This window comes from Staurois parvus, unplaced genomic scaffold, assembly GCF_062004578.1.
Source record: "Staurois parvus isolate SC_StPar_1 unplaced genomic scaffold, SC_StPar_1.0 ptg000023l, whole genome shotgun sequence".
Taxonomy (NCBI): domain Eukaryota; kingdom Metazoa; phylum Chordata; class Amphibia; order Anura; family Ranidae; genus Staurois; species Staurois parvus.
In genome coordinates, this window is record NW_028317819.1 from 1,064,520 (window position 1) to 1,080,128 (window position 15,609).

Below are 15,609 nucleotides of genomic sequence, written 5' to 3' on the forward strand. Positions count from 1 at the left end.
ACTCTCACTTGTACATGATTTTATAGACTAGCCTAAATTGTACATGATTCTATTGACCAGTCTTACTTGTACATGATTCTATTGACGACTCTCACTTGTACATGATTCTATTGACCAGTCTTAATTGTACACGATTCTCTAGACCAGTCTTAATTGTACATGATTCTACTGACCAATCTACATTGTACATGATCCTATAGACCACTTTCACTTGTACATGATTCTATTGACTAATCTTACTTGTACATGATCGTATAGACCACTTTTACTTGTACATGATTCTATTGACCAGTCTAACTTGTACATGATCGTATAGACCACTTTTACATGTACATGATTCTGTTGACCAATCTTACTTGTACATGATACTATTGACCAGTCTTACTTGTACATGATCGTATAGACCCCTTTTACTTGTACATGATTCTGTTGACCAGTCTTAATTGTACCTGATTCTATTGACCAGTCTTACTTGTACATGATTCTATTGAAGACTCTCACTTGTACATGATTTTATAGACTAGCCTAAATTGTACATGATTCTATTGACCAGTCTTACTTGTACATGATTCTATTGACGACTCTCACTTGTACATGATTATATTGACCAGTCTTAATTGTACATGATTCTACTGACCAGTCTTAATTGTACATGATTCTACTGACCAGTCTACATTGTACCTGATCCTATAGACCACTTTCACTTGTACATGATCCTATAGACCAGTCTTACTTGTACATGATCCTATAGACCAGTCTTACTTGTACATGATCCTATAGACCAGTCTTACTTGTAAATGATTATACTGACCAGTCTTAAGCCAGCCAGAGATGGTTGAATTATTTTGTAAAATGCGTTTACAATACACAGAGAAATTTGACAGTGTCTCTGTACTGGACTATTATAAGTTTTTTATCTTCCCAAAGGAAAATATTTTCTGTTTTCAAGGGTGAAGTACAAGAAGGGCAAAGATAGAACCAAAATATCTGACGAGCACCTTGAGAATTCACTTGGAATTGTTTATCAAAAACAGTGTTAAATATTGCACTAGTTTTATGTTGCCCTTTTTTACTTTTATATTAAAACTTAAAAAAAAAGATGTTGTTCTATTCAGATAGGTACCTTATCTATATCAGTGAGCATTAAAGTATATATGAACCCTAACCTTGTAAAACAACCCATATGTTGTAGCTTAAAATAGAAATGAAAGGCAAAACATTTGTGTATACATATAAACACATTATAAATACCTTTTTCCCTTTTTTATAGGTGATCACATAGCCTCTAAGCTAATTATGTAGCTGAGAACAGATAGCAAGGGGAGGAGAAACAGCATTGCACTGATCTTCCCAGTGAATGGCTGTGCAGGGGGGGGCATGTGAGCAGAAGTTTGATCATTGGAGGGGAGCACACTGTGTTCCAGCACAGCTTGAGAACTGACCACGCTGTGCTCTCATGCCTTTTGTAGTCAGTTTTTAATAGGAAAGCAGAGGGACTGGCAGGAACACCAGGAATCTCACACAAAGGAAGCAATACAAAGAGAACAGGGTCCCTTTTCATACAGGTACATGGTACAGCAGGCACATATCAGGAATCTGAGATATTGGGTTTATATACTCTTTAACTGCCTGACTTTTTATGCTCATTAGCTATTCTTATTGTTAGTGTATTTTTATGTGTGGTCCAAAACAATTCCTCTTCTTTCAATCTGGCCCAATAAAGTCAAAAGGTTTGACTCTCCTGCCCTAAGAAAACAACACTGCTCCTCTAAAGAGTAAGTGTTGTCACCCTAGGACAGCAAGTGTGGTACTGGCAGCAAAACCAGGTGAATACAAAAGGGGAAAAAAAGAACTAATTCAGCCACCACAAGAGCCGATTCATGTTAGGAACTGCTTGTGAATTGCACAGGAATGCACGTCATGTTTCTGTGCATTTCACATGCAGCCCTGTGCAGTGCAATTTCACCCCATTCATTCTGAATGGGCTGAAATCGCACCGCACCTCACAAAAAATAGTGCATGCACTATTTTTAGAAACGCACTGCAACTGGATCGCATTGTACTTTTGTATTGTGCAACCTGTGTGTTTGTGGCCTGCTCTTGGGGTGTCATTAACTTTGAAGTGAGACCCGCTGCAGATCGCAAAGCCAGTGAGATTTGAATGGTGTGCGGGAAACCAGCATGAAACATGGGGTATCCTGCACAGCATTCTAGTGTGAAATTAAAGACTGGTAAACTGCAATACATTACATTTTTATTTCTGGGTTTAGATACTTTTTAAACTACAAATACAGTGATAAAATCTGGGCCTGCTTCTACAATTGTATTGGTTCAGTTTGTATTTTATTTTGCAGGATGTAGGAATAGCAAATCCAGTTTATCACGCAGATGGGTGTAAAACAAAATCAGAAACAGGTAAAATAAATCTTTTCTTTATAAACATTACATAGTATCCATACATGCTGGACTTTGCAAATGCACTTGTTTTGTATGTAGCACTACCCCTTAGGAGTTGCTGAAGATTTGGGTCCCCCTATGATCCTGCACAGCTGGCCAACATGCATTTTCCACAGACTTGCATCCAGGAGACAGTAACCAGTCCTTGAACTTGTTTTTTTAGTTTTATTAAGGGACTTGAACTTGGATGGGCTAGAGGGGTGTATGAGATGCCCAAGGGAACTGCAAACTGAGGACAACTTCCTGACAACTATATACAAGTCTTTACACAGCAAAATTCTTCTGGGAGAGCTCTCCAGTCTCTCCTGGTGTACCACCCCAGACCCCAGATAAATCCTCTTCTTTACCCAGCTGTCTGAAGGATTCCCTGGGCAAGGGGATCCAGTGCCTTCCACTTTAAGATGAACAGTCCCGGGTAAGGAGCTAGTCAGGTTTCCCACCAGAGTGCTCTTTTACTCTTAGCTGGCCCATGGGTGGTGTAGGACTACTCACTTTTCCTGTGAGCTAATTTTGGTAGGTTGCTGCTTTCAGGCCTTCTGCCTGGCTGGCTCCTTTCCTAGCTCCACAGGTATTCCTCCCACCGAGGACTAGTGAGGTTGGGTGAGCCTCCTGTCCCACTAGGCCCCTTCCCAGACACCTGCATCTCTTCCTCTCACATCTTCCACCCATACTCTCCTGCTGCTGAGCAGGCTCAGTCATACTAAAGGTCTGTCCTGACCCCATGCCAAGCCTCCTGCCTGGGGATTGGTCAGAATCCCCTAAATATGAAGATCAGCCCCTCCTCACTGCTTCTAGAATCTTTTCCAAGATTCTAGAGCAGAGGGAGGTATCAAGGAACTGATCTGCAGAGCCTCTCAGCCCTGACCCAAATTGACCCTGCTGACTATTTCCAGGCTGCTGCTCAGCCTTTCTAATTCTAAATTAGCCACTAGTTCCCCCTGGCTACCTAGAGGGGTACTACATGTATATGCACAAGCTAACATCTATTTACAATAACATTTTATTCATCAATACTTTCCTAATAAAATCATTCTGGAGTACCAGCCACAGATTTCTCCTGTTTCCAGATCAGGTGAAAGGACAGAACCTTTTTTTCTCGAAAATTTGTTGTCTCTAAAAAGTCAGCTATGACCATTCGACAGCCAAGAAAGACAACTATTAAAATGCTGAAAGGATGTCTGTTGAAAAGGGAGAATGTTGTCAAACCTTTGCCTGTTTCAAGAGGCAAATTTACAGCAGCAGAAATGTTCCGCTGTGTAGACATGTCTTGCTGCCTAATGAATACGATGAATAGGTGATGTTGAATATGTGGATGAATAAGTTGAAGACTTCACTAAAAAGGTTTTATGAGACAAGCCCTCTCTAATAATGAACATTTCCCTTTGTAGACTCTGAAATCAGGTCGCTGATCATTGACTGCAGTGGTGTAATATTTATTGATATTGCCGGAGCCCGTCTGTTTATACAGGTAAATTATTTTTACTTTACACAGAATTTTCTTTTCAGAGTTTTCAGAACTAAAAGCTGGACATTACATATAGTTACATAGTTAGTCTGGCTGAAAAAAGACAAAAGTCCATTAAGTTCAACCATAGAAAAAAAAAATTGGCATACATTAATCATTTTTTTTTCATTCAGCCTGCAGGCTGTACAGAGAAAAAATATCAACAGATTCCTCCTATACAGCATGAAAGATTGAATCTCCTGCTATGCCTATTATATTTAAACAGCTGACCCTGCCCGCTCTCAAAATACCCTAACAGAGGCAGCATCTGATTAGACAAAGCTACTTTTCAGCTCACAATTTTCCACCCTGATCCTTTGTTTTTTCAATTGAATGATGTAGATATCATGCAAGACTGTGCAAAAAGGGTCACTTTTTGAAATTCTTTATTTTGAAGAAATAGTATAACACCTTTTACAAGAAAATTAACATTTCACTTCAGACATATTTAAAAAAATCTCTGAAACATATGAATGTTCAGTATATAGAAAGCTGAACCAATCCAACCACATCCCTAGAACATACTATTTCTTCTTTTCATCTTGTACATTTAAAGTAAAATAACAAGGAAGGGAAAACAACATTCAGCCCCAGTAGAATAGAAAGAAAGAAGGAATAAATAACCAACATAAGGTTCAGAAGAGAAGAAAGGAAAAAAAAAAAGAGGGGGATAAGAGAGGGGGGTTGGGCCTGGGGGGGAAGAGGGTGGTGGGAGAGGGGAGGGGGGGAAGACCTCCGCCTATCCTCCTGGCTACCCACTTGGGTGATCCCATAGGTCTATTGGCCAATGTGAAAAGTTGCACTTCTACCTCAGTTAGCTCATGTTTGGGAGGCTAACACGGTTTGATCTTCATAGAAAAATAGGGAGTCCAAGTTTTCCAGTATGTTTTTCCTTGCTCCTTGAGCATCATGGTCATGTTCTGTATTTCCTGAATCTCATTCATTCGAGCAAGCCATTGTGTTTTTTGTAGGGGAAAATTGATTTTTCCACAATGCCGGGATGCATACTTTTGTCGCATTGAGGAGATGTTTTAAGAGTTAGTGCTTGTAACGTTTGTTTGACAGAGGTGTGTCGTGAAGGAGAAAGGTTGCAGGATTCCCTCCAAGGGATATGCCTGTTAATGTGTGTATCGTCTGTTCCACCATAGTCCAGAAATCTCAGTTTGGACACTCCCAAAAAATGTGGAGTAAAGACCCTACAGATTTCTTGCACCGCCAACAGAGATTCGAGACCTGGGGGAACATACGATGAAGTATATTTGGCATCCTGTACCATCTAGTGAGAAGTTTGTATCCCTCCTCCTGGTATCTACAGGCCAGGGAGGCCTTGTGGGAAAAGAGTATGATGCTGTCCTTCTGCTTTTGAGAAAAAGTAATGTTCAGGTCCCTTTCCCAGCACTGTAAAAATGGGACTTCAGATGGAGCGTCAGATGCTATCAAGGAGGTATAAAAGTGAGAGAGAGAGTGACATAGGGGTTCACTAATCATACATATATTCTTCAAATGGAGACAGCTCCCTTAAGTTAATAGACTCATTTGGTAAAGAATGCAAGAACACCCCCAGATGACCATTCCTGGAGAAATGAACTATGCGGAATAGTCTGCTCTTGGAGAGTGCTGGAAAATGGGGGGTCTTGAAGTCCCAGCAGGAATCCCGCTGCTCCTAAAGTGGGCATTAGAGGGCTTGGATGCGGGGAGATATTATTGGCTTTAAAAATTGTCTTGGTCATTCATAGTGTTACTCCTATAAAAGAGTGCTGTCTGATTGGTAATGGCAGAGAGGACCACGGGTACCAAGGAAGGCCAGTCAAGGGTAGGTTGACTGTGATCTGTTCCAGATGTACCCACAATTTTGCATTGTCTGTAACACACCAGTCAACCACTCTAGCGAGATGCGCCGCTGCATGATACTTCACAGGGTCTGAGAATCCTGCTCCTCCCCTGGCTTTGGGCAAGGAGAGGATATTACTCCGGAGTCGTGCTGGTTTGCTTGCCCAGACAAATTTCAGGAAAGCAGATCTCAACTTTGGCAGGAAACTGGGAGGTAGTTGTATTGGGAGGGCTTGAAGCAGATAGTTAAGCCTCGTCATGATGTTCATCTTTAAGATATTGATACGCCCGAACCAGGTGAAGACCTCTCTGTCCCAGTGTAGCAGGTCTGACTTCATTTGTCCTAACTAAAGGGGCAAAATTTAGTTCAAATGTCCGTCGTATATCCCTAGGAATATTCATTCCCATATATTATTATTATTATTATTACATCGAGTTTATATAGCGCCAAAGGGTTTGCTCAGCGCTGTACAATAGAGGGGGGGAGGGGCAATACATGAAACAGTACAGCAACAGCAAATAGCACATGAGGGGTTAGAGGGCCCTACTCTTTCGAGCTTACAATCTAGGAGGGAGGGGGTAGTGGTACAGGAGGAAGTGGCTGTGGGGGATGGAGTGGTAGGAGGAATGAAGGAGAATGGCTGTTAGGTGAGGGTGGGGTAGGCTTCCCTGAAGAGGTGGGTTGTCAGGGAGCGCCTGAAGGTGAGGAGGGAAGGTGACAGTCTGATGGATTGGGGTAGTGAGTTCCAGAGGATGGGGGAGGACCTGGAGAAGTCTTGTAGTCGTGCGTGGGAGGAGGAGACCAGGGAGCAAGATAGAAGGAGGTCCTGTGAAGAGCGAAGGGTAGGGTGGTACCTGGGAATCAGGTTGGTGAGGTAGTTAGGGGCAGTGTTGTGAATGGCTTTGTAGGTCAGAATGAGTAGTTTGAATTTGATGCGTTGGGCAATAGGGAGCCAGTGGAGGGATAGGCAGAGGGGGGTGGCAGAGGTGGAGCGGCTGGTGAGATGGATGAGCCTGGCCGCTGAGTTCAGGATGGTTTGAAGCGGGGAGAGCTTGCACTGGGGTAGGCCGGTGAGGAGGGAGTTGCAGTAGTCGAGGCGTGAGATAATCAGGGAGTGTACGAGTAGTTTAGTGGTGTTTGGGGTAAGGAAGGTGCATATCTTGGCGATGTTGCGAAGGTGGAGCCTGCATGTGTTTGTAAGTGATTGGACATGAGGTTGGAAGGAAAGGTTTGAGTCCAGAATGACGCCAAGGACTTTGGCTTGCGGGGCGGGATTGATGGTGGTGTTGTTGGTAGTGATGGATAGGATGGGGGGAGGGCGCGGGGAGGGGGAAAGACGAGAAGCTCAGTTTTGGAGAGGTTAAGCTTGAGGAAATGGAGCGATATCCAGTCAGAGATGTCGTTTAGGAGGTGAGTGATGCGGGCGGAGAAAGTGGGGGTGAGGTGAGGGATGGAGAGGTAAATTTGAGTGTCATCAGCGTAGAGGTGGTAGTTGAAGCCGTGGGAGTGTATGAGTTTGCCAAGGGAGGAGGTGTAGATGGAGAAGAGAAGGGGTCCAAGGACAGAGCCCTGGGGGACCCCAACAGGGAGGGGGAGGGAAGGGGAGGTGGCACCGTTGTAGGAAACGCTGAAGGAGCGTCGGGATAGGTAAGAGAAGAACCAGGAGAGAGCGGTGTTTCTGATGCCAAGGGAGAGTAGTTTATTAAGGAGGAGGGGGTGGTCAACTGTGTCTAAGGCCGTGGAGAGGTCCAGGAGGAGGAGGACAGAGTAGTCCCCTTTGGCTTTGGCGGTTAGTAGGTCGTTGGTGATTTTGAGGAGGGCGGTTTCGGTGGAGTGTAGGGGACGGAAGCCGGACTGTAGTGGATCAAGGAGGTTGTCAGTTAGGTGGGTGCTTAGGCGATCGTAGACTAAGCGCTCAAGGAGCTTGGAAGTGAGTGGCAACAGGGAGATGGGTCTGAGGTTGTTTGAGTCAGTGGGGTCCAGGGAGGGCTTTTTGAGTATGGGGGTGATGTGTGCATGCTTTAGGGGGGAGGGGAATACGCCGGTAGAGAGGGAGAGATTGAAGATGTGGGTGAGGGGGATGACCGGAGGAGTTGAGAGAAGATAGGGTCCAGGGGGCAGGTAGTGAGGCGGGCTTCTGAAAAGACTCTGGTGACTTCCTCAGTGGTAGTAGGGCTGAAGGAGTGCAGTTCTGGGGGGGTTACGGTAAGCGGGGCCTTGGGTGTGGTGGGGGGCAGTGCGGTTGCGAGGTCAGAGGAGGGGAGAGATGAGGGGTGATGGGGGGGGGGAGGCTAGGTGGGGTGATAGATTGCGAGTTGACTATGTCCTTACGGATTGCGTCAATCTTGTTGTGGAAATGAGTGGCAATCTCGTGGGCGGTAAATGAGGTACTGAGTGGAGGAGGGCGGGGAGAGAGCAGGGAGTTGAAGGTGGAGAAGAGCTGGCGAGGGTAGGTGGAGAGGGTGTTTATCAGGTTAACGAAGTAGGCCTGCTTGGCGGCGTGGAGGGAGGAGGTGTAGGTGAGGAAGGCAGATTTGTAAAGGGAGAACGCACGAGGGGACCTGATTTTGCGCCATAGTCTCTCCAGCGCGCGACTGGGAGCAAAAAAAAAAAACCGAAAAAAATATGTATGAGGAGAAGTCCACTTAAAATGTAACTGGGATGCAATTTGTTGCTGAAAAGAGTGGTCTATAGAAATACCTATGGCCTCTGATTTGAAATAGTTTGTCTTAAAGTTTGAGAGAGATTCGTAGCGTCAAAGTTCTTTCATCAAGGACGGTGGTGACTGGTGCCGTCACAAAGAAGATTAAGTCATCCACATAAGCAGCCAATTTGTGTTCCTTGCCCTTGGCTGTGATACCCTTAATATCTGGACGAGCCTTGATCGTCCTCAAGAAGGGTTTCATCGTGAGTACAACTCTTTTTTTTAAAACAAGCTGAACTGCCCAGAACAAGCTTTTGAGAAAGTCTCTTCCACATTTTCACAGTTCTTACTGTGAATAAATATTTGCAACATGGAGATTAAATCTCTTTTCCTTCAGACATAAAGAATGCCGCTTGTTCTCTTGAATAACTCTACACCGATTTCACTATATGAACCACTGATGTATTTATACATGTTGATCATATCCCCCTTAATCTTCTGTTCTCAGGAGAGAATAAATTCAGTTCCTTTAATCTTTCCTCATAGCTGAGCTCCTCCATGCCTCTTATCAGTTTGGTTGCCCTTCTCCACACTTTCTCCAGTTCACTGATATCTTTTTTGTAAATTGGTGTCCAAACACAGCGTATTCCAGATGAGGTCTTACTAATGATTTGTACAGGGGCAAAATTATAACATCAGACATTCTGTCTGGAATATATACTTCTTTTAATACAAAAAAAGCATTTTGCATGCTTTCAAAATTGCAGCTTGGCATTGAATGCTATTATTAAGTCTATGATCTATGACTTTTTTGGAAAACAATATAGCACATAAAAAAAATATAGCATATACAATTGCTTTGCCAGCCATTTGTATATTAATGTTGTTAAAAATTACCTTTCCTTTTCAATCTGTAGCGGCTGTAATCTTCTATAAAATTCAATGCAATATGGCAACCTGGAGGCCTTCTGTACACCATTGGTATACAGAACACCTCTGAAAATGCCATTTCCTGCTTGTGTGATTTTCCCAAAAGTCTACACGAAGATACAAGTCCTAATTGGAACGGCTTGCAATTAAAATCTCAATTTTGCTGAAATACTCCCTAAGTGTTAAATGATTCTAATAGGATGCAGACCCTGAACCATTTCTCATTATAACACTGAAAGTGCAGCAGGTGATTATATTGAACCAGACCCCCCCCCCTCCCACCATTCTGATTCAGTCAGCGAAGGGAATGGTCAAACAAACAGCTATTTTTTCAGAGCAACAAAAGGTGGAAATCTGCTACAAAGTTTGTTAAACTCCCTGCAAGGTACATGGATCTCCCAGAAGCAATGAAGCAATTGTTTTTTTTTTTCTCAACAAAAGTAGAGTTATACTTTACGTTTAGGTCCTAAAATGGGCAGCAAAGTGGCTAAATGGTTAGCACTTCTGCCTGGCAGTTCTAGGGTCGTTGGTTCAAATCCCAACCACGGCACCACCTTCCTGGAGTTTGCATGTTCTCCCTGTGCCTGTGTGGGTTTCCTCCAGGTACACCAGTTTCCTCCCACACTCCAAAGACAGGCTGGTATTTTCAATGGATCCTGTCTAAAATGGCCCTAGTATATGAATGTGAGATAGGGACTTTAGATTATACGTTCCTTGAGGGTTAGGGACTGATGTGAATGTAAAATATATATGTAAAGCGTTGCATAAATTGATGGCACTATATAAGTACCTGTAATAATAATAGCGTAAAGCTATATTTATCCAGTTGTAAATAAAGTTTGCAATACTACTGTACAATGTACGATAAAGCCTATCACAAACCTAGGCAATTCATACTGAGAATAAGATGAAAAAATTCATAAGCAGGTTACTGAAAACCACATGTCAAAAAGTTAAGCTTGGACCCACTTCCCCTACCTTTTCAAATATATTTTTACATAGACATGCGTAAGGAATCAGCTTCATGTAATGATAATGAATTCAATGTGTATTCATGTATTTGTAATAAGGAATGTGCATGAATCCCGATTTCCCCATTACATACGGATGTTTTCCTACTGGTTCCAGGTTACTGATTTGGAAGCAGATGGGACAGTTGAACAGCCAGTCATCAGCTATTATTTCCAGCAGCATATAAGCAATGGCAAGTTCAGATTTATTTAAGTAGGATGAATGAGGACAAATCGAATACAGAGCCCTCTCTAGGCTAGTCTACAAATATTTGTATTTGGCAGTTTTGGCAAACTTGGCAATATGCCCCAGGTATTGTAAAATATCCACAGAAATTCCTTTCATCACTAGATGTTCTCAGTTTTCTATGTTATCCTCCCTGAAGGTATTCCCGAGTGTAGCTCGGGGTAAAGTTTCAGCACCACAAGTGGTAACCCCGAGCTACACTCAGGAATACCTTGCAGCGCTGCTCCGAGATCTCTTCTTCACTTACCTTGTCCTGAGCTCCTGCGATGTCCCTCCTGCAGTGTCCCCTGTAATGTCCTCCGGCCGATGCCGGCATCCGTCTTCTGGGTTCCGTTCCCTGCGACGTCAGGACGTACGGGGACGGAACGGCGGTAAATTTAAAAATGTGAGTGACATTCACTAAATACACTAAAATCACATAGTAAAACATTACTGTATCAAAGCATTTCACATACATTTTGTCCCTAGTGCTTTATCCTGTGCCCTGCCTGCATTTTTACCGTTTTTTCTGCCTGGAAACTGAGAAATGTCTATGGCATCCAAAAAGCGTCCATTTAGGTCAAAAGCGGTTTTAGATCAGCTAGAGAACAGCGATAGTAAATCAGAACCACTTGCAGATTTGAGTGATAATGATTCGTGGGGAAATTCGTCATCAGACACTGAAAACTATTCTGCGACTGAGCTCAGTGATGTGCGAATTAGGTGCTATATTTCAAATTTCAGGGATGTCAATTGATGCCCAGCATCATCCAGCTTCGAAGACTGAAGGCATACAGTGAGTGTGGAGCTTTATCACCCCACCCACCTGAGTAGGTGTCACCATGGCGCCCTGTCCACACAATGTAATGATGCTATGAGACATCATTATGTCAGTGCCCCTCTCTGCAATATTGACAAAGGTCTGAAGAGATCCCTGCATGTCATGTGAATGCTCCTAGGAAGCCTGCAATATCTAGGTGTAGAAAGAAAAGCAGAATGTACAGTGAGTGGACAGAGTGAAAGTCACAGTAAACAATGTAAAGGCTGAAGGTTTTTTTAACTTAATGCATTAAATGCATGAAGGTAAAATACCTTCACTATGCATCACCCCCCCAGCCCCTCTAATACTTACCTGAGCCTGATCCCGTTCCAGCGATGTGCATGAGAGTAGCTGCTGTCCCTGCTTTCTGCCACCTCATCGGCTCAGACACATTAGGGCGAGCCATTGCCTCCCACTGCTGTCACTAACAGCCAGGGAAGAGAGAGCATGAGAGGGGCCAATGGCCACAGCCAGCAGGGGCTTGGGAGCAAGCTCTCACTAGTATACCCTTAGCAAGCGACTTGCTAGAAGGGTACTTGAAGGGGGAGGAGCCAAGAGAACAGGCGGGGGACCCAAAAAGAGGAAGATCAGGGATACCTGGTGCAAAACCAACACAGAGCAGATAAGTATATCATATTTGCTTTTTTTTTTTTTTTTTTTTGAGCTTTAATATAACTTTAATGTTATATTTAAATTATAACCCAAAGTATGTGTTCACTAGACATATACTATGCTTGTCTATACTTTAAATGGTTTTACAGTTGTGCTCAAAAGTTTGCATACCCTGGCAGAAATTGTGAAATTTTGGCATTGATATTGAAAATTTGACTGATCATGCCAAAAAATGCTCTTTTATTGAAGGATGATGATCATATGAAGCCATTTATTATCAAATAGTTGTTTGGCTCCTTTTTAAATCATAATGATAACAGAAATCACCCAAATGGCCATGATCAAAAGTTTACATACCCTAGAATGTTTGGCCTTGGTACAGACACACAAGGTGACACACACGGGTTATTAATGCCAAAATTTCACACTTTCTGCCAGGGTATGCAAACTTTTGAGCACAACTGTATATAGCATAAGCATTGCGCTCAGGTGCTAATTTTTAATTTGACAAAAACATTTAGAGGAGTATAATATATCAGAACCCTGACAATTTGCCTCCATATAGTTTTCTCATTTCACTTTAAGAGAAGAGCTTACCATTGTTGAATGTTACTTTTAATTACTTTTTAATATATTTATAAACAATATAGGGTCTGGGATTAAAAATCTCATTTCAGTCTTTGCAGATGACACTCAGCTGTGCAGTGGAATAACGTCCTTCCAGGATGTCTCTAATTTACAAGCCGACCTCAATGCACTGTTTAATTGGGCAACTATGTGGCAAATGAGGTTTAATGTTGATAAATGTAAGATGATGCACTTGGGGGCTAAGAATATGCATGCATCATACATACTAGGGGGAGTACAACTTGGGGAATCAATGGTGGAGAAGGATCTGGGGGTTCTGGTAGATCACAAGCTTAATAATGGCATGCAATGCCAAGCTGCAATTTCTAAAGCGAGAAAATCCTCTCTTGTATTAAAAGAGGTATAGATTCCAGAGAGAGAGATATCATATTACCCCTGTACAAATCATTAGAAATACCTCATCTGGAATATGCAGTTCAGTTTTGGGCACCAATTCACAAAAAGAACATTGGGGAACTGGAGAACATGCAGAGAAGGGCAACCAAACTGATAAGAGGCATGGAGGAGCTCAGCTATGAGGAAAGATTAGAGGAACTGAATTTATTTTCTCTTGAGAAGAGGAGATTAAGGGGGGATATGATCTCCATGTATAAACACATCAGTGGTTCATATAGTGAACTCGGTGTAGAGCTATTCACCCTGAGGTCATCACAGAGGACAAAGGGGCACTCTTTACGTCTGGAGGAAAAGAAATGTAATCTCCAAAAACAGAAAGGTTTCTTCACAGTGAGAGCTGTGAAAATGTGGAATAGACTCCCTCAAGAGTTGGTTCTGGCCAGCTCAGTGGATTGCTTTAAAAAAAAGCCTGGATTGTTTCTTAGATACACAGAATATAACTGGATACTAACATTTATAGGTAAAGTTGATCCAGGGAATATCCGATTGCCTCTCAGGGGATCAGGAAGGAATTGGTTTTTCCCTGCAGGAGCAAATTGAATCACGCTTTGCTGGGGGTTTTTTTGCCTTCCTCTGGATCAACTGTGGGTATAGGATTATAACTTTTTTTTTAATGGTTGAACTGGATGGACTTTTGTCTTTTTTCAGCCAGACTAACTATGTAATGTTGTAATCTATTTTTCCTAACATTTTCTGCCTTCTTGTAACATTTTCCATGAGCTTCTGATCCTGTCATCTTCCCTCTTCATTCCCTTTGTTTGGAATGAGCAGCGTACGGTAGTTGTGGTCATGTGCACAGCTCTCTGCACACTACAAATCTTATAGTCCCTATTTTAACTCAGGAGTGAGGAAGAGAGGGTGGTTACCTTTCTACATGGAGTAGGGCCATGGAGAACTTTGCCACCCTCTTATAGGAAAAAAAAGAAATTTGGAGATTTGGAGGAGGCTGAGAGCAGTACAATATAGTTTTATTATAGAGTTTATATAGTTAAGACTACATAGTTGAAATTATTTGTTTAAAAAAAGACACAAAAAATGTATTTACAGCTTCCATAATATTTATGAATGTTAATGTATGTCAATTAACTATAAAATTGAGGACTGTATCCTAATGTTTGCATGCTTAGGTTTAGACCATTTTACTTGTTTGTCATTCAGATGTGCGTTGAGTGTCAGAAGGCTGGAATGCATTTGCTGTTATCTGGATGTAATGGTTAGTACATTTGCTACACATATCTAACGTATTACATTTTAATTTTCTCTAAATTACTTATCACACATGTTTAATGCAAATTTAGAATATAACATGTATCTGTTTTTATATATAGACTGTATATGAATATATGCCTCACTTAGATACAACACATTGATCACATTACAAGGAATCAGAATAAATGACCTTGGACTATGTCTTATTGTCTACAATTACTGTACATTTGTAGTCCCACATGTAAAATTATATACAGCACTCCTATAGCGTCAACAGTTTACGCAGCGTTTTACAATATAAAAGGAGACAGTGCAATTACAATATGGAAGGATTAGGAGGGCCCTGGTCATAGAGATTACAATCTAAAGGGAAGGTGGTACAAAAGCTGCAGATCTGATGGAGGTGATCTGATGGAGGTGACTCAAGTACAGTTCTCAGGTGGAGGTGGGGTAGGCTTCCCTGAATAAGTGAGATTTTAGGGATCGCCTAAAGGCAGACAGGGTAGGGGTTGACCGGACATGCTGGGCCAGGGAGTTCCAAAGGAATGGGGAGCCTCTGGAAAAGTCCTGGAGGTGAGTGTGAGAGGAGGTAACAAGGGAATTGGAGAGCAGGAGGTCTTGGGAGGAGTGGAGAGGATGGTTTGCGCGATATCTGCAGAGAGGTTGGTGATGTAGCTTGGGGTGATGTTGTGGATGGCTTTGTACATTGCAGTTAGTAATTTGAATTTTATACACTGGGCTAGTGGAAGCCAGTGAAGAGATTGGCACAGAGGGGCAGCAGTCACAGATTGGTTAGAAAGGTGTATTAGCCTAGTAGTAGCATTCATAATAGACTGAATGGGGGGATAGATATGTAATATTCATTAGTATACTCATTATAACAATTCCTGGATCTCACATATTAATATTTTATAACTGAGTATAACTTATAAACTTACAGTATTTTGCTTTTATTCCAGCAAAGGTTCTTAGAACACTGGTGTCCATTGGTATCATGGATCATCTCACTGAACAGCAGGTCTTTGTAACGCTGCATGATGCCGCATGTTATGCTGAGCAAAATATGGTAAAGGATGGATATTTGTCTTATAATATTTTAGTTTAATTAGCTGTGTTAAATTACTTACAGTATACAGTATGTTATATTACAGCCATAGATAAGTACCAAGGCAGAAGGAAGGGGTTCCTATATTGATATGTGAGCAGTGGCTAGATTCTTTCACTGCATTCTTACTTACAGACAAAGGAAAGGCATTTAGGAAAAGAAGCAATGGGGTGGATTTACTAAAGGCAAATAAACTCCTCACTTTCCTCATGGTACA

General features: G+C 42.2%; 1 protein-coding gene across 1 annotated transcript in view; it reads left to right on the forward strand.

Annotated features, from left to right (window-relative positions):
* The window catches only part of LOC149472082 (solute carrier family 26 member 10-like), a 127,253-nt gene that overhangs the window by 99,661 nt on the left and 11,983 nt on the right, over nt 1–15,609 (forward strand). Inside the window, exons 14-17 of the mRNA XM_089692620.1 lie at nt 2,355–2,415; nt 3,846–3,925; nt 14,237–14,291; nt 15,247–15,353. Coding sequence (XP_089548746.1) covers nt 2,355–2,415; nt 3,846–3,925; nt 14,237–14,291; nt 15,247–15,353 — 303 coding nt within the window. The remainder of the gene's footprint in view (nt 1–2,354; nt 2,416–3,845; nt 3,926–14,236; nt 14,292–15,246; nt 15,354–15,609) is intronic.